This window comes from Chiloscyllium punctatum, chromosome 14 (assembly GCF_047496795.1).
Source record: "Chiloscyllium punctatum isolate Juve2018m chromosome 14, sChiPun1.3, whole genome shotgun sequence".
Taxonomy (NCBI): domain Eukaryota; kingdom Metazoa; phylum Chordata; class Chondrichthyes; order Orectolobiformes; family Hemiscylliidae; genus Chiloscyllium; species Chiloscyllium punctatum.
In genome coordinates, this window is record NC_092752.1 from 13,167,757 (window position 1) to 13,186,739 (window position 18,983).

The 18,983-nt window shown below is 40.9% G+C and overlaps 1 protein-coding gene across 1 annotated transcript in view; it reads left to right on the forward strand.

Moving 5' to 3' along the window:
- Window positions 1-4,537: 4,537 nt before the first annotated feature.
- hadh (hydroxyacyl-CoA dehydrogenase) overlaps window positions 4,538-18,983 on the forward strand; it is a 32,737-nt gene continuing 18,291 nt past the window's right edge. The window contains exons 1-2 of the mRNA XM_072583908.1: window positions 4,538-4,775; window positions 13,489-13,617. Of these exons, the coding sequence (XP_072440009.1) occupies window positions 4,665-4,775; window positions 13,489-13,617 (240 nt within the window). The 5' untranslated portion in view covers window positions 4,538-4,664. The remainder of the gene's footprint in view (window positions 4,776-13,488; window positions 13,618-18,983) is intronic.

An 18,983-nucleotide genomic window follows, 5' to 3' on the forward strand; every position in this document is an offset into this window, starting at 1 on the left:
ATGACACACCTCTTAGACCTGAAACTGGACCGCCCAGAGGTAGGGATACTACCACTGCTCCCCAATAGGTGTTGCAACACATTTTACCGTCACACAGGTAGTTGCAGGTTTAGTTATGTTCCAGCCCTCAGAGTGATTGCTACGTGTGTGTTAAAAACCTAATATCATATAACAAGTTCCTACCTCGTCATTCATTCCTCTTTCATTGTCTTTTTAAGTTTTAGTTCTGGCTTCCATCCATTACAGATACCATGTGGAAACCAACATACAGTGTGATCTAGTGAGCTGGGAGTAAGAGCAGGTCCATTGACAGTTAACCCAGTTTTAATCTATATCCATCAAATGAGAAGCTTGTGTCAATGTAGTGAGTGGTGTTACCATCTTCCTGTTTATAACACTGAGATTCAGCTTCATTTTTTGCCATTTTCAATGGGGGAAGTATTGGTCAATCAGAAATTCACTGTAGTACATTCCATGAAAGGCTGATTACACTGCCAGCACTGAAACTGGTGTTAAAATGATGTAAAACACAAAACAAATTAAATGGGGTCAAGGCGAAATAATATCCTTTCTGCCATCAGCGCAAAGTTCAGCAATCTCTCTTCCTTTTAATAACTTGAAAGTGTTAGCTTCTCAGTAGGAATATTGTAGATTTACAGGGTAGGGTGTAGGTTTGCTCACTGAGCTGTAGGTTTGATATCCAGACGTTTCATTACCTGGCGAGGTAACATCATCAGTGGTGACCTCCAAGTGAAGCGAAGCTGTTGTCTCCTGCTTTCTATTTATATCTTTCTCCTGGATGGGGTTCCTGGGGTTTGTGATGATGTCATTTCCTGTTCATTTTCTGAGGGGTTGATAGATGGTATCTAGATCTATGTGTTTTGTTTATGGCGTTGTGGTTGGAGTGCCAGGCCTCTAGGAATTCTCTGGCATGTCTTCGCTTAGCCTGTCCCAGGGTAGATGTGTTGTTCCAGTCGAAATGGTGGTTTTTTCATCCATGTGTAGGGCTAAGAGGGAGAGAGGGTCATGTCTTTTTGTGGCTAGCTGCTGTTCGTGTATCCTGGTGGCTAACTTTCTTCCTGTTTGTCCTATGTAGTGTTTGTGACAGTCCTTGCATGGTACTTTGTAGATGACATTGGTTTTGTCCATAGGTTGTACTGGGCCTTTTAAGTTTGTTAGTTTTTGTTTGAGAGTGTTGGTGGGTTTGTGTGCTACTAGGATTCCGAGGGGTCTTAGTAGTCTGGCTGTCATTTCTGAAACTTCTTTGATATATGGTAAGGTGGTTAGGGTTTCTGGCTGTGTTTGGTCTGCTTGTCGTGGTTTGTTCTTGAGGAATCTGCAGACTGTATTTTTTGAGTATCCGTTCACCACAAACCCCAGGAACCCCATTCAGGACAAACATATAAGTAGAAAGCAGGAGACAACAGCTTCGCTTCACTTGGAGGTCACCACTGATGATGTTACCTAGCCAGGTAATGAAATGTCTGGATATCAAACGTATAGCTCAGCGAGCAAACCTACACCCTAAACCTCAACCTGAGCTACAAACCTTCACTAATCTTGCATTGTAGATTTGCGTTCCTTCTAGGTAATGGGCACATAAAATCTAACCTGTGCTGTAAAAATTGCATACTATCTGAAAACAATGGGGTTTAGATTATTCAGTGTAAACCTGAAATAAGGACAGTGTTTTTATTGCTGTTGCTGTTATACATTGCCACCTACTGGCTAAAATGAGCTACAGCAAAACTTCCATGTGAAAATCTACTTTTCTCCTAACTTTTGCAAAGATTTTAATCCACTTAATTTAAATGTTTCAATGAGTTGGACATTGGAGTTTGAAACAGAACCCTCAAGCTTGCTCCACCATACAATAGGACCAATCGCAGTCTCAGATTAGAGTGGTGCTGGAAAAGTACATCAGGTTAGGCAGCGTCCAAGGAGCAGGAAAATCAACATTTCAGACAAAAGCCCATCATCAAGAAAGCCCTGCCATATCATCACTATTCCTGTTGAAAGGCTTTTGCCCGAAACGTTGATTTTCCTGCTCCTCTGATGCTGCCTGACCTGCTGTGTTTTTCCAGCACCACTCTAATCTTGACTCTAAGCTCCAGTACCTGCAGTACCCACTTCCGTCTGATTGCAGTCTCACTCCACCTACCCCTTGTTGATCACCAGTCTATCAATTGAGTCATCAAGATGGCAGTGGAGTAGGGCTCCTGAGCTGGGGCTCCTCCGCTCTGACCGCTTTTCTTTTATTTACCTCTTGTCCTGAGCTTGAACGGCACTGGCAGTGGTGAGGAATCCCAGCACGGACTTGAGCGAACCCAGCGTGGACTTCATAGTGGTGGCAAGCGGTCCCAGCACAAACACTGTGGTGGCAACAAATGGGCCCAATGTAGAACTCATGGCAGTGAGGAGTGAGTCCCTACTTACTTTTCCAGAGTGAGCATGGGATCTGCCAATGGAATCGGCAGCTGCTACATGAGTGGAGGTGACATTGGCTAGGTAGGCTCAGCAGCAAAGTTTGGCACTTGAGGATTGTCATTGGTTGAGCCCGGCACTGATCGCAGCTAGGCGGTGATGAAAAGACATCACAGCAACATCGACAAAGTGGGTCCAGCGGTGAGAGATGCAACTCTGATATTGGTGGGTCCAGTGCAGATGGCGGCTAGGAAGTGTCAAAGCAGAATCAGCTCAGTGATGAAAGATGGCGCCCAAAGAGTGGCAACATCAGCATTTATGTAGATGGCAGTAGGGCTGGGGGGGGGGGGGGGGGGGGGGTGGCACAGGTGTCATTGATGATGAGCTAGCTCACAACTAATGTACTCTCTTTACACTTGATGTTTCTTTTTTTTCTTCATTAGAGTCATAGACCAAGCATATATAGCAAGGAAATATACCCTTCAGTCCAACTTGTCCATGATAGATATCCTAAATTAATCTAGTCCCATTTGCCAAAACTTGGCCCATATCCATCCAAACCCTTCCTACTCATGTACCCATCAGATGCCTTTTAAATGCTGTAATTGTACCAGCCGCCACCACTTCCTCTAGTAGCTCATTCCATACACGCTCCACTATCTGTGTGAAAGAATTGCCCCTTAGGTCCCTTTTAAAGCTTTTTTCCTCTCACTTGAAACTTATGCACTCCAGTTTTGGACTCCCCCATCCTGGGAAAAAGATCTTTCTTGGACTGAAAGTACTAACTTGGATTGAAAGTTGGTTGGCTGACAGAAAACAAAGAGTAGTGATAAATGGCTCCATTTTGGAATGGTACCAGTGGGGTACCGCAGGACCGCAGCTTTTTACAATATATATTAATGATATAGAAGATGGTATTAGTAATAACATTAGCAAATTTGCTGATGATACTAAACTGGGTGGCAGGGTTAAATGTGAGGAGGATGTTAGGAGATTACAGGGTGACCTGGACAGGTTAGGTGAGTGGTCAGATACATGGCAGATGCAGTTTAATGTGGATAAATGTATGGTTATCCACTTTGGTGGCAAGAAAAGGAAAGCAGATTACTACCTATATGGAATCAATTTAGGTAAAGGGGCAGTACAAAGAGATCTGGGTGTTCTTGTACACCAGTCAATGAAGGTAAGCATGCAGGTACAGCAGGTAGTGAAGAAGGCTAATAGCATGCTGGCCTTTATAATAAGAGGGATTGAGTATAGAAGCAAAGAGGTTCTTCTGCAGCTGTACAGGGCCCTGGTGACCACACCTGGAGTATTGTGTGCAGTTCTAGTCTCCAAATTTGAGGAAAGACATTCTGGCTATGGAGGGAGTGCAGCGTAGGTTCACGAGATCAATTCATGGAATGGCGGGACTACCTTACACTGAAAGACTGGAGCGACTGGGCTTGTATATGCTTGAGTTTAGAAGACTGAGAGGGGATCTGATTGAGACATATAAGATTATTAAAGGATTGGACACTCTGGAGGCTGGAAACATGTTTCCGCTGATGGGCGAGTGCCGAATGCCGAACCAGAGGACACAGGTTAAAAATACGGGGTAGACCATTTAGGACAGAGATGAGGAGAAACTTCTTCACCCAGAGAGTGGTGGCTGTGTGGAATGCTCTGCCCCAGAGGGCAGTGGAGGCCCAGTCTCTGGATTCATTTAAGAAAGAGTTGGATAGAGCTCTCAAGGATAGTGGAGTCAAGGGTTATGGAGATAAGGCAGGAACAGGATACTGATTAGGAATGATCAGCCATGATCATATTGAATGGTGGTGCAGACTCGAAGGGCAGAATGGCCTATCCTGCACCTATTGTCTATCAATCATTGACCCTAGAATGTAAGGCACATTTCACCAGACAAGGAACCCCGCCCCCGGTCTATGATTGACAGGGAAGAGAACCCCGCCCCCTGAGCGATGATTGACAGGGAAGGGAACCCTGCCCCCTAAGCTATGATTGACAAGGAAGGGAAGCCCGCCCCCTGAGCTATGATTGACAAGGAAGGGAAGCCCGCCCCCTGAGCTATGATTGACAGTGTAAGAAACCCCGCCTCCGAGGCCATGATTGACAGGATGAGCAGCTCCGTCCCCGGGACAATGATTGACAAGACACTGCGCCTCCGCCTCCTGGGTCAATGACAGAGATTTCAGCCTGACCTCCACATTGACAGCCGCAACTGCAGTCAGCGGGTAATCATGGCGTTCGTCAGCCGCCAGCTTCTCCGCTCCATGTCCTCCGCCCAGAGCGCGGCCATCAAACACATCACGGTGATCGGCGGCGGCCTGATGGGCGCTGGCATCGCACAGGTCCGTGCTCTCGCAAACGTTAACTCTCGCTGCGCAAGTGGGCTAATAGAGCCAGCTGCGTTTCTCCAGCGGCACAGAATGGGTCGGGGAGGAGGTTCGCAAGACTCTTCCCCCACCGCCATCCTGGGCTCCGAATCTCGGTGAGAGGTCATCATCCCGGACTAAGCCCAGCCCCGCCCCCCACCTCGTCGGACAGGGCTGCGCCTGCGCGAGCCTCCCCTCATGCGGCCTGCTGGCCAGCACGTGCAGGGATGGCGGGTGGGAGGGGCAGGGTTTGAAATTTGAATCTCAACGGCATCTGGGCGTGACCTTCCAATGGAGCAGCCTGACCCCTACAACAACAACTGCCCCCTCCCCCCCCCCCCCAGGGCAGCTAAGGATGGGGATTGTGGGATTGGGATTGGGACAAGGTGGGACGAGAAGGTGGCATATCACCACCTTCCCAAGGGCATCTTGGTAGGGGGTGGGCAAATAAATTGGGAGAAAGTGAGCACTGCAGGTACTGGAGTACTAGAATTGAAAAATGTGTGCTGGAAAAACACAGCTGGCCAGGCAGCATGGAGGGCGGCATAAGCCCGAAACATCGATTCTCCTGCTCCCCAGATGCTGCCTGGCCTGCTGTGTTTTTCCAGCACCACATTTTTCAACGTGGGCAAATAAATGCCAATGATGCCCACTTGACGTCCCAGTCATGAATCAGCTTGGTGGATCAGTGGTTAGCATTTCTGTGTCAGGGACCCAAGTTCAATTCCACCCTCGGGCCCCTGTCAATGTGGAGTTTGGACATTTTCACTGTGCCTATGTGTGTTTCCGTTGGCTGCTCCGGTTTCCTCCCACAGTCCAAAGGCGTGCATGTTAGGATGGATTGGCAATGAGAAATTGCCCATAGTGTCCAGGGATCTCAGGTTAGGTAGGTAGCCTAATGTAGGTTAAGTTCGTTAGCCATGCAGGATTACAGGGAAAGGGTAGTGTGAGAAACAAAGCTCACGTATCAATAAATTTCAGTCCGAGTCAAATTCTGAAGCAGCGAATTTTATTGGAACGTTCTTGCAAGATGGGTGGCTAACAACTGGGTACACCGGTCCAACTGTTACTTCACAATTTATACAGTTTAATTGAGTCTCTCTCGGTACTTCCCCGTTTACTTCATTGGCCTAGCATATTATGTGTCAAACCTATCACTATTCCTTATTGTATTCCGCCCCTGCCTAGCTGCAATCTGCCCTTGTTTACTTCTCCCACGATTCTAAGCCTGGGGCACCTCACTCTTGTTTGTTTTATCCCTTATTTGCAACTAACTTGGCTTGTTCTGGTGCCTACATGAGGGCAATCTGCTGAGCTGGCATGGCTTCAGTGTTCTCTTTCCTCCTTATCTACTTGTCCATAACATATTCCATTGTTGCTCATCCTAATCTTAACTTTTGCATGCAAGTTTTAGCTAACTCAGCTCTTTATTTCAGCAAAGAGCTGAAGTTACAACTATACAATTGTGTAAGTTAGTTCATTACCTTGCAGAAGCAATTATGTATTCCCTTCATATAGTTTCATCTTTGTATGCAAGTTTTATCTAACTCAGCTTTTTGCTGAAATAATTATACAATTGTATAAGTTAGTTCATTACCTTGCAGAAGCAATTATGGCTGCAGAAGCAACACTGCTTTACCTATATCCCACAGTAGGGAGATAGGTCTGGGTGGGATGATCTTTAGAGGATTAGTGTGGACTTGTTGGGCCAAATGGCCTGTTTCCACATTGTAGGGATTCTATGATTTTGATATAGACCAATGATGTACTTGGGCAGGGAATAATTGATGAATAACAGCACCCTGGAAAACACTTAAGGATCAAAGGGACCTTGGCATGCAAATGTACCAATGCCTTAATGTAGAGGGAATAGGTGGATAAAATGGTTAAGAAGGCATATGAGATATTTGCCTTTATTGCAGGAGGCATAGAGTGTAAGAGCAGGGGGGTTATGCTGGAACTATATAAAAATGTTCATTAAACCACAGCTTGAGCGCTGCGCACAGTTCTGGAATCGACATTGTAGTGAGGATCTGATGGAAGTGGAGAAGGTGCAAAGGAGATTCACCAGGGCAGTGCCTGGGCTGGAGAATTTCAGTTATGAAGGGAAATTGGTCAGCCTGGAGTTGTTTCCTATAGTCCAGAGGAGATTGAGAGGGGACATAGAATCATACAGCATGAAAACAGACCCTTCGGTCCAAACATAATCCCAAACTAAACTAGTCCCACCTGCCTGCTCCTGGACCATATTCCCTCCAAAGACATGATTGAGATGTATAAAATTGGACAAGAAGGAAACTTTCCAATGACTGGAGGTATATATTTAAGCTAGGGATTTAGAGATAATCTGAGGAAAAATGTTTTCACCCAGAACATAGAATCCCTACAGTGTGGAAGCAGGCCATTTGGCCCATCAAGTCCACACTGATCCTCCAAAGAGCATCACACCCAGACCCAATCTCTATTTCCTTAACCCCACATTTTCCCATGGCTAATCCACCTGGCCTGCACATCCCTGGACAATTTGCACAATTTAGCATGGCCAATCCACATAACCTTCTTATCTTTGGAATTTGGGAGGAAACTGGAGCACCCGGAGGAAACCTATTTGGACTACAGGGAGAACGTACAAACTCCCCACATGGGTGGAACCAAACCTAGGTCCCTGGCACTGTAAGGCAACAGTGCTAGCCACTGAGCCACCATGCAACCCTAGAGGGTGGTAGTAATCTAGAACTCACTGCTCATAAAGGTGGTAAGAGGCAGAAACATTTATATGTTCACTTGTCATTCCAAGTGCTGGAAAATCAGATTAGAATAGTTAAATCCTTGTTTTTGGCCAGCACAAATTTGACGGGCCTTTTTTCTGTAGACCTCTATGACTCCATTGTGAAACCAGCGTCAGCAGTTATTTCGAGTCAGTGTTTTCAAACAGCAAGCAAAAAAGTCCTTTGGCTCATCATGTTCTCATCAGTTATCAACCATCTAGTCCAATCCTGTAGTCTTGTAGATATTTTCTCATCAGCTTGTTCAGCAATCTCATTGCACACTGCTTGAGCAGATGGGATTTTAAGCCTAACCTGCTGGCTCAGAGGTTGGGACACTGCTGCACCACAAGAGCCCCATATGCTATGAGATTCATGTTCTCACATAAAAACTTAATAAGAACACAAGTTATAGGAAGATGTGGGTTATTCAGCCCATCATAGTCAATGAATATCAATGTCAATGAATCCAGTTAACAACTTTAAACAAATGAATCAAAAACACCTGGAATGAAAGCTTACCTCAGTAATGGTGACTGTGAAAATAGTTATTAAATTCAAATTAATGAAAAAAAGACTGAAAACGAGTCTCAATAAAGCTAATCATGAACCATTGTCATAAAAACCCATCTGGTTTACTCATGTCCCTTTTAGAGAATGACTCTTAAATGCTCTCAGAAATTGCCAAACAGTCTACGCTGAAATGTGGCATTCCGTTTATGTAGCAAAAATCCAACAAGAGCAATGAACTAATTGATTCACCATTGCTTTTCAGTGATTAATAAGCAGGAAAAGAACTGCTGAAATTCTGAAATAGAAGCAGATAAATTTCAAAATACTCAACATTAGTCTTGGATATCTATGGAGAGAGAAACAGAGTGAACATTTCATATCTGTAACTTTTCATCAGAAAACTTCCTCAATTTTTCTCTCCAAGATACTGCCAGAGCTAAGTATTTTAATCATTTTCTGCTTTTATCTTTTTCTCAATATTGATTTAGTAGAAATATTAGATGAATACATATGAGCAAAAAACTGATGCATTCACTGAACTTCACCTGTCTTATGGTAGAATAGTTTTCAGTGCAGCTATTGTACATAAATTTCAATCCTCAGTGCCCTAATTCAATTTTTAAAAAACCTATAAAGTTAAGTTCGAGAAAAGGTAACTCAAATTCTATTAGGCACAGAAAAAGTGGAATCCTATGATTCTGCTCATAACTATCTATCTAATTCATATATGGAGTTCGTGTGGGTAGACAGCACCAAAGTTTTAAGAACTGCTGTGAGATTTCAACGTCTCCTGTATACTTTACTCTAATTTGTTTAAAAGATTATTGGCTTTACTACTCACTGTTGGATTTGACGATTTTTAAATAAGTTTGATTGTAAAAACGTACTGATCTCCATTTATCAGGGGTTTAGCTCAATTAATCAGAAATAAAAATTGTATACTCTGTGGGAGACAAGCCAGCTTGCAATCTGCATTGTTTACTTTTAGCTTGAATAAAATATTAATTGATTTTTATTTGCCTTTGTGTACTAAATGTTGCTGCCACAGTGAATCCAGAATTCCAGTTTTAAGAAGAAGCTGACTAGTTTGAACTTTAATCTTTTCATAAGTTGTTTACATTTTGAATGTCTGACTTTTATTTCACAACATTGTAGCGATAGCTGGATGTTAGTAGGGACAGAAAAGCAAACTTTGTACTTGTACAGAACTTTATCCTGCTGTAGTTTTCTTTCTGGTAGTTCAGGGAAGAATAATTCGCTGTACAACTGGAAACTTCAGGATGGTGTCAGTGTCTTTGTATCTATGGAATTAACTTACAGTTGTTCTGTTTAATGTCTCAACTCCACTAAAAGCTGAAATCTCAGTAAAATTCAGCACTTCCAAATGTTCAACCTGTCATGTGTGCAATTCTTGGAGTGGAACTTCAACTCATAGTGTTCTGATTCCAAGGAATGGCAGAAACTAGAATACTATATCACAAAAATCAGAGCTGAGCAAAGGCCATCAATTACCTCACCATTCCTGTTCCTCTGTCATTTCAACTCACTTAGCCAAGCATCCAATTGCATTTTGAACATCTTAAAGACCTCTCACCAGCTGATATATAATTCCAAACATTTGTTTACCTTTCAACAAAGATTTTGTTTTAAGTCAGTTTTCTGTTTACCCTTAGTAAAGTCAGTAGGTCTGACAGCTTCTGTGGAGAAACAGAACTTATGTTTAAGCTCATATAACTCTTTTTCAGTTTCACTACCAGATCTACTGAGTTTCTCCAGCGTCCACAGTATTTTGATTTTATTAAGGGTAAATAGAAAACTTTAAAACAAAATCTTTGCTGAAAGGAAAACAAATGTTTGGGATTATATCTCAACTGATGAGAGGTCTTTAAGATGTTCAAAGTGCAATTGGATGCTTGGCTAAGTTGAAATGACAGAAGATCAGGAATGGTGAGGTAGTTGATGGCCTTTGCTCATCACTGACTTTTGTTGGAGAAACTAAGTAGATTTGGCAGTGAAACTGAAGAAGAGTTATAGTGGGCTCAAAACAATAATTCTGTTTTCCCACAGAAGCTGTCAGACTATTGAGTTTCTACAACATTTTCTGTTTTTACTTAAATTTACTCTTGTTGAAGTTGAGATTTCCTCTTGATTAGAGTGGCTTTAAAGGTTTCTTCTGGATTCACCTTGTGCTTAAACTTTAGATTCAAGACTATAAACTTCTCTCATCTTTCATCATAAATATCCTGTTTTCACCTCACATTAATGTATTTGCTTTGATTTACACCCTTTCCAGTGCATATAATGGGGTAACCAGAAATATAGTATTTAAAGTGACATCAGACGTACTTGTTAATCTCTGTAAAATAATTTTGTACTTTTCTGAATTTCTAAAAATTGTTTTCTATTCAGTTTTGATACAAAATAATGTTTTTACAAATTGGCAGCTTTCCAAGTAATGACTAAAATCAGCAGCCAGGATGAATGCATAAATTTTGTTTTGTTAACAGTTTACTGTATTTTTCTAACTATGACAACAGGAGCTACTGTTCCTGCATTCTTCAGACTTGAGAGGACTCACAGACAAGGACAAAATCACTTATAGCTTGGGAATACTCAAACAATCAGGAGGCTGCCACCAAGTATTTGTCTATAGTGTTGTCCATATTGAGCTTTCTATTCAGACATCCACACCAAACAAACCTCATTAGGACAAAATTAAAATAAAATTGAGGTATTTTCCTTCCCGATAGTCTAAAGTGTGGCTTGTTTTAGAATGATACTGAGCTCTGTGTAGTATGTGAGTAAATGCATGACTTCTTAAAGAAGTGTGTTACTTTTTTTCAGAAAAATACTTGGTGTTTTAAACAATGCAATTAATAAAGATTGCATTTCGTTTATTTGGTAATGACTAAAATAAACCTTATGGAGGAAGTGTTAATAATAAAAATAATTCTTCTCAATTTATTACCTAATCCATTGACAGCCTGCAACAGGTTTAAACCAGTTCTTGTTATTCGGTTCAACAAGTTGGTCTAGTCCTCCATATAGAATTTTTGAATGGCACAGAGAAAACCATGTTCATTTGACAGCTCCATGTTATAGCTGGTCTGCATTTGTTTGAGAGCTCTTTTTCTTTCATCATGTTCACCAGAATTATTTGGGAAATTCATAATTAAATGTTATTTTGTAGAGGGAAGAAATTCTAAGTGCTTCTTTCCATCAATATTTTGAGCATTAAACCCAAATTTTCAATCATGCAGTGTATGGTCCAGGAGGCTACATATAGTTTAATACAATACAGACAGCTCTTTTTTTCCCAGATTAATTAATTCTATTGTTGCCCAGATTCAAAGCAGAGAAACCCCACCCAAATAATACAACTGGAAAAACAACAGTGAATACCGTAAAACCATTTCAATTTGGATGAATTCATCAAATGCATTGTTATTGACTTGGGAACTCTATTGATAATTTGAGAGTAGACTCTGTAAAGCAGTTTGTTTTTTTTAAGACAGCTGTCACTTTCTGAACACAACTAACTTCCACATTTTTCCCCTCTTAATGTTGATCTTTTCTCCATTCAGACCTCATCATTTAAAAATCTGCCTTTTTAAGTGAGCATTATGAACCTAACATTATACTCCTCCATGTTGTAGTGCTGGTTTCTGACATTGCAGCAGTGGCTACAGTTTAAAAAATGTTTAATTGGCTACAAAGTACGATCAGATATCTAGAAATTGTTCCCTACGTGCAAGATTTTTTTTTTCTGTTGCCAAGATATTTTCCAACTCTTAAGATGTTCAAATACCAATTCCTATAAAGTCCAGTGTTATACTTGTTTGTGTCTAATACTAACATAATCGCTGGGATTATGGGCCATCTTTTTAGGAATCAGGAAAACTCCGCAAATGTTTGCAGTTGGGACCTGCCCCATTTCCAACAGATCAAAGCTTTGCTAGTTGGGGAAATTGGAGTGGATGCAAACTACAAATGAGGGAAACCTGACCTCAGCAGGACCATTCAAACACACTGCTGAATTCAAAAAGATACCAGAAACAGAATCTGCTGGAAAAGCTCAGCAGGTCTGACAGCATTTGTGGAGAGAACTCAAACTTATAAAAAGAGGCTGTGGGTATTAGTGATAGTTTTTTTTACAAAAAACCTGGTGCTGGATTGCTTAGATTGACAGGGCATGGGCGGCACTGTGGCTCAGTGGTCAGCACTGCAGCCTCACAGCACCAGGATCCTAGGTTTGATTCCAGCCTTGGGTGACTGTCAGTGTGGAGTTTGCACGTTCTCCCTGTGTCTGTGTGGGTTTCCTCCGGGTACTCCGGTTTCCTCCCACAGTTCAAAGATGTGCAGGTCAGGTGAATTGGCCCATAGTGTTAAGTGCATTAGTCAGAGGGAAATGGGTCTGGGTGGGTTACTCTTCGGCGGATCGGTGTGGACTGGTTGGGCCGAAGGGCCTGTTTCCACACTGTAGGGAATCTAATCTAATCTAATTTGGTGTAGATTAAAAATAAAATCATTTGACACCTGCGCATATACAATGGAGCTTTTTTAAATCAAACTATGTTATGAAACAAATCCAGAGTAGGAGGGAATTGAACTGATCTCTGACCCAGCCGTAAAAGCACAACCACTGCACCACTTAAGGCCTGTTAACATTGAAAGTTTAGCTGAGTTTCAAAAAGTGGAATTTATTTTAGCAGGTGTACTGATCTCACAGTTTGACAGTTTAAAGATGTTATGAAAGGATTAGCTATCATTTATGTGGGATCTCAAAAAATTGTTTTACAAGAGATTAACCACTCAAGATTTAAATGTTTTGTACAGATTTTATGAAAGGGCATTCTTCCACTGTCTCACTGTGTAGAAGTGAGAACTGTATTAGACTGTTGGAAAGTTCCTTTTCATCTCCACGTGGTTCCTGAGATCAGTCTGTGGTGAATATAACCTGTGTAGCCTGTTCAGGTGGCCTGGTGGTGGTTGGGAGCATGGAGAGAATGAGGGGATGAGTTGACATGGACAATATGAGGACTCTCAAGGGTGGATAAGGCTTTCTAAGTAGTATTCCTCAGTATCTGCTTATCTCTTGCCAGCACTTCTGGCACCAACAAGCCTGATTCCTTCTTGCATCTGCTGCACCATCCACTGAGTGAAACTTACCCATATCAGGGTAGTTTTTACTAAGGCAGGACCAGTGAGATGGAAAATTTTCCAATCAAAGCTATCTGTGTTGGTAGCCTAAATCCAGCCCTTTTTTTTCTGTTGCATCTATTTTTACCAATTTTACAACCTGCCTCAGCTTCCCTTGTTTGAATCTGAATTTCTTGGTTTATTTACAGGAGTTGGAAGATTGCTGTGTCGGGTTGGTGTGACTGATGCAATGTTGTTTCTGCTTCCATTAGGTAGCTGCTGGAACAGGACACACAGTGATACTGGTCGATCAGGCTGACGATATCCTGAAGAAATCATTGAAGAAAATTGGAGACAGTGTTGCACGTATAAGCAAAAAGAAATTCACAGATAAACCTGAGGTGATGTTTTGACCTTAATGAACTTTATAAGCATTTGTAAACTAATTTACCAAACGTCTTAATATGTATTGACTATGGTAATTTCAATGTAAGCTTGTCAATCATATTCTTTTAAGAGTTAATTATGAATTTCCATGTCACAAGTAACATAATTGGTCATTTTAAAAACTAATTAATTAAAGTAGAATGATTATCAACCAATCAGCAGTTCCCTTTCATAGAGTCATAGTCATAGAGTCAGAGAACATGGAAACAGATCCTTTTGTACAACCAGTCCATGCCAAATGTAATCCCAAACTAAACTAGTCCCACCTGCCTGCTCCTGGCCCCTATTTGTCCAAACTTTCCTATTCATCTATCTATCTAAATATCTTTTAAACATTGCAATTGTACCAGCATCCACCACTTCTTCAAGAAGTTCATTCCACACGTGAACCACCCTCTGTGTAAACAATTTGCCTCTTATGTCTTTAATGTTGGTTTACCCCTTAAATTGGTAATCTTGCAAATGATCCTGATGAGTGGAAGATGAAACATTTCAACAAAATGTTTCCTTTTTTCTAAAGTAATCTAGCAACAGTGAATTCCACATGTTTGTGGGGTTTGTTTGTCTGTTCAAAATAAATGAAATTTGGAAACCATGTGACCAGTAAATCTCAGCTGGTTGTTAATTGTTAGTAAGGGCTAGTTTTTATTATTCCCACTTACAGCACAGTTTCTTGTCTGTATTTTATAAACTATCACTGTTTTGTATGTACTGTTGGAATCATGTCAGGAGCAATAAACTGAGTTTGAATTTAAAACAGAAGGTAATATTGCCAATTTAATTACTAAATAAATATGTAAATGTATTTAGTTTACTGTAAGAAATAAGCCAGCCCAATCCTTTAAATCAACATGTAAAGAGTTTGTTTTATTTGCAAAGCTGTATGAATTTCTAATAAAGAGTTTGAAATGCACAATTACATGGAATTACCCACTATTACAAAAAAGCACGTACACAATCCATCCAAGCAAGGAAAAAAAAAGACAGGTGAATATCAGATCCTAAAACTTTGCCAAGTAACAAGTAAAGGTGAGAAAGAAAATCATTTGCTGATTGTGCAGGTACCTGAATACAATTGAAAGGCCACTTTCTGAACAGCAGCTTCTGGTATCAGAGTTTCTTACTGAAGTAGTTATTCTGCAGTTGTGTTTTGAGTAATTTTCTTGGAGACAATAGTATGGATCTGGAATTCTCCATTAAGAACATTTACTTTGCAACTAGAAAGACTTATTGTAGACTTGCAGGTAATAAACTGCTTTGATGATAGTTTAAAGAGAAAGGGAGCAACGTAAGGCTGTTTCCCTTCTGTCCTGCTCCAGTCTTTCTGATACTGAGTTCAAAATCCCGCAGTTATTTTTAAACAGCTCAAGAGCTGGGTCACATCACCTGTCTGACAGTTAACTTGTGACTTCACAAAAACAGTTTGTTCTCCACAAATGCAACACTAGCTACTGTCAGTCAACATTCTTTGCTTTGAAAAGTGTTTGTTTCAAAATTCATATTTAGTTGTTGACATTATAGATTATTATTTTAGTCCACATCTTCAAAACGAAGCAGAGTTCATTTATCAGAATGCAACAAGGAATGAGCCTTGACAATAATGGCATTATTCTCTTTGGAGTAGAGAAGACTAAAAGGAGATTTAATTCTGATTAAATTATGAAAGATTAAATAAGCAGGAGATTTTGTGGTGCAGTGCGTTGTGTTCTTATCTCTGCACCAGAAACTTTGTGTTTAAGTCCTACACCAAAACTTCTCGGCCATGGACGATGCATATATAATTATCCCCAAGCAGATTGATTGTCAGCTTGCAAGTCCTTCTAATACAGCTGTTGTTACCAGGAAACCGAGAGGAGAGAGTTTTCTGGTCAGCCTTCTTGTGTAAGGCAATGTCAAACAATTTACTTTTAAGTGTGGACCAACCCAATCGAAGCTCTGGCCCAGCACTTGAAAACGTGAATTGTAGAAAAGACAAATAAAACAGACAAAATAAAGGGAAATTGTTTCCCAATTACCTGAAGGGTCAACGACCAGTGAGCACGGAAACTGAGATTACACACCAATGATCCATTTTACATAATGAATGGTTAGGATTGTCTGATGCATTATCTGATGATAGGATGGAGTTGATACAAATTCAAAATTAGCCTTAAAAATGAATTTGGATAAATACTTGACAGGGAACAAATGGGGGGTGATTAACTGGATTTCTCGGCAAGAGAGTTGACATAGATTTTATGGATGAAATGGCTTTCTTCTGTTCTCTGCTGTTCTATGATTTTGTTTGGCACTGCATTGACATTGCCATTTCTAAACCTTCAATTTGTCTTAATAGGTAATCGGTTATTCTGCAGTCTCTTATTAGTCACGTTTTGCTGATCTGTTAAACAGTCCAGCATTGATTTGGAAACCACACATTGAAAAGCAACAGAACAACATTCGTCCTGTTTGGCCTGTTGCCAGCAACACATACAGTTTCAACAGCATTCAAGATTTTCAGAGACACGTATAAAGGGTAATGTCACCATAGTTTTACTAGACCAACGGGCTGCTCTCTCTTTAGAGAGAGATGGCTGGTGGTGATTTAACCCAAGGGTCGTCATGCCTCAGGTGAAGGAAAGGTTGAGAAGGAGAATCCTTTATGGTAACATCAGTCAGTGCAGGAATTGAACCCACGTTGTTGGTATCACTCTGCATTGCAAACCAGATGTATACATAAACAGATTAATTAATTTGTAAATTTATTTTTTAGAGCAGTTGTTATAAATGTACAGTTCCTAGCCAATGTGTTACCTTTTAATGAGATGTGATTCCATGGGTTTTGCTCGGAATTTATTTTTTAGTCTTCGAATTGAATGTAACTGGGCTGAAGGTATTGCTTTTTACATCACAGTTGATCGTAATCCTGCTCTAATGTGCATCAGTGCGCTTCAGATCAGAACTGAAATCATGGTCAAATTCCCTGGCTTAACCCCAGGGCGCAAAGACCAATCACCCCACTCAGCACAATTGATAATCATACGTGGTATCATTGCTAATTTGCACAAGTGAAAACTATACAAGTGATGTTTAAATCAATTTTTAGTCTCTAAAATAAATAAAAGAAAAATGCTGGAAATAAGAACACAAAAATCTAAAAAAACTGAGCAGGTCAGGCACCATCTGTGGAGAGAAACACTTAACGTTTTGACCTGTCAGTAGTTGAAAGCTGACCTTTCATGAAACGCTAACTCTATTTATCTCTCCACATGCTGTCTACCTTGATTAGTTTCTCCAAGATGTTTTTGTTGTTATTTTGTATAAATTGAGTATTTCCTCGTTGGTATTTAACTTTTATTTCTTGACAGGTTTGATTTTAGGGAACTCTCTTAATTGTACCACTACTATAAGGAGACATGGATGAAAGAAAATGATTTGATGTTATTCAATGTTATGCTGTGCTTTGGGGGCCTCTGCTGGCAGAAGTCACAAATGCACAATTTCAACTAAAGTTTAAAAAAAAAATTCTCTGGCAATTTTCTGCTGTCCTGTCATCTCCTTCAAAGTTTAATTCTGAAATTCCCTTCTTCATCTGTAAAAATGATGGTGAATGCTGGTGTGCTCTTTGCTAATGGAGGGATTGCAGCTGAGCTTAGTTATAGTAATGAAACAAGTTATGGTGTCCCATTTCCAGTCTGGGTAAAATCTGCTACTTTAGTTCAGATGAGGGATTGAACCCATCACCTTCCTGGACCCAAATGAGTCATGGTTCCCTGACTGCACCTTCTGGATTACGTATAACAATCATTCTTAAAATTTGAAAGTGACCTTGCACTGTGGGTGGTACGGTGGCTCAGGTGGTTAGCACTGCTGCCAGGGACCTGGGTTCGATTCTACCCTCAGGCGACTCTCTGTGTGGGGTTTGCATGTTCTCCCAGTGTCTGTGTGGGTTTCCTCCGGGTGCTCTGGTTTCCTTCTCACAATCCAAAGATGTGTAGGTTAGGTGGTTTGGCCATGCTAAATTGCCTGTAGAGTCCAGGAATGTGCAGACTGGGTGGATTAGGCATGGAAAATGCAGAGTTACAGGGATAGGGTGTTGGCATGTGTCTGGGTGGGATGCTATTCTGAGAGTCCGTGTGGTCTCATTGGGATGAATGGCCTGCTTCCACACTTTAGGGATTCTGTAATTCTTACATACATGCTGGATGATGCACCAGCCATTTTATTTTCCATTGTCTTGTGCTAGTTAGAAGCAGCTTTTGGAGCAAATGTTTGTGTGTTAGCATGGCAACATAAAGTTTGGTTCAATGTGTCATAACTGGAAGCCACTTTATCCAGTCACTGTTCTAAATATGTACTATCAAGGCTGCATCTATTCAGTAATTGTAATGCAAAACAAACCACTGGACATGTATAACATCTCTTGAACAGGTTGATTAGAAAAATAGATTACAAAACAAGCAAGCCTGTAATGTTACCAGCATCTCTTTGTAGAATGTCTGCATTATCAAACTGACTGTATGGTGATCCTCACATTAAACGACAACTAGTTATCTCTCTCTAAGGAGATAGCATTTCTGTAGCAGCTTTCAATACAGATAAATCACTTCAGAGATGTATTGAAAATTGATTTGAAGCCACAATAGAGATATTAGGAGGGTGGCTTTAAGCTAGGTGAAAGATGCTAGTTTTAAGAATGGCTTTAAAAGGGAAGAGAGAGATGGTGAGTAATTCAAGTGAATTTGACTAAAGTAGGTGAATGGTGAATTAGAGAGAGGGAAGATCCATTAGACTCGAGTGAGTTTCTTTTAAAGGGTTTGTCCTGCTGAAAAAAGTTGCATTGATGAGGATTGTGAGGTCATGGGTTGACTTAAATACAAGGATTTTAAATAGGAAACATGGCAGTTAATGTAGGGTAGCAAAGATAGGGGTGATTGCAGATCACAAGCTGATACAGGATAAGATACAGGTTATAGTGCTGTGGATAAGCTGAGGATAATAGATTGCAGGAGACCAGCTAGAAAATTGGAATAATTAGTCTTAGTCTGACAGGAGATTGTGGGAAGCTTTCAGCGGATAGGTGAAGGTTGCAGTGGATATGGTCATGTAATCGAGATGGAAAGAGTCTATTCTTATGATGACAAGTGGTTACAGGAAGGAGCTTAGCTCAAAGTTAAAAATCACACAATACCAGGTTATAGTCCAACAGATATAATTGGAAGCACACTAGCTTTCGGAGCGGCGCTCCTTCATCAGGTGCTTAGCTCAGCAATGGTTAGGATGACAAGGTTATAAGCAGTCCAGTTTAACGAGAGACAATGGCAAGGAAAGTGAAAGAATC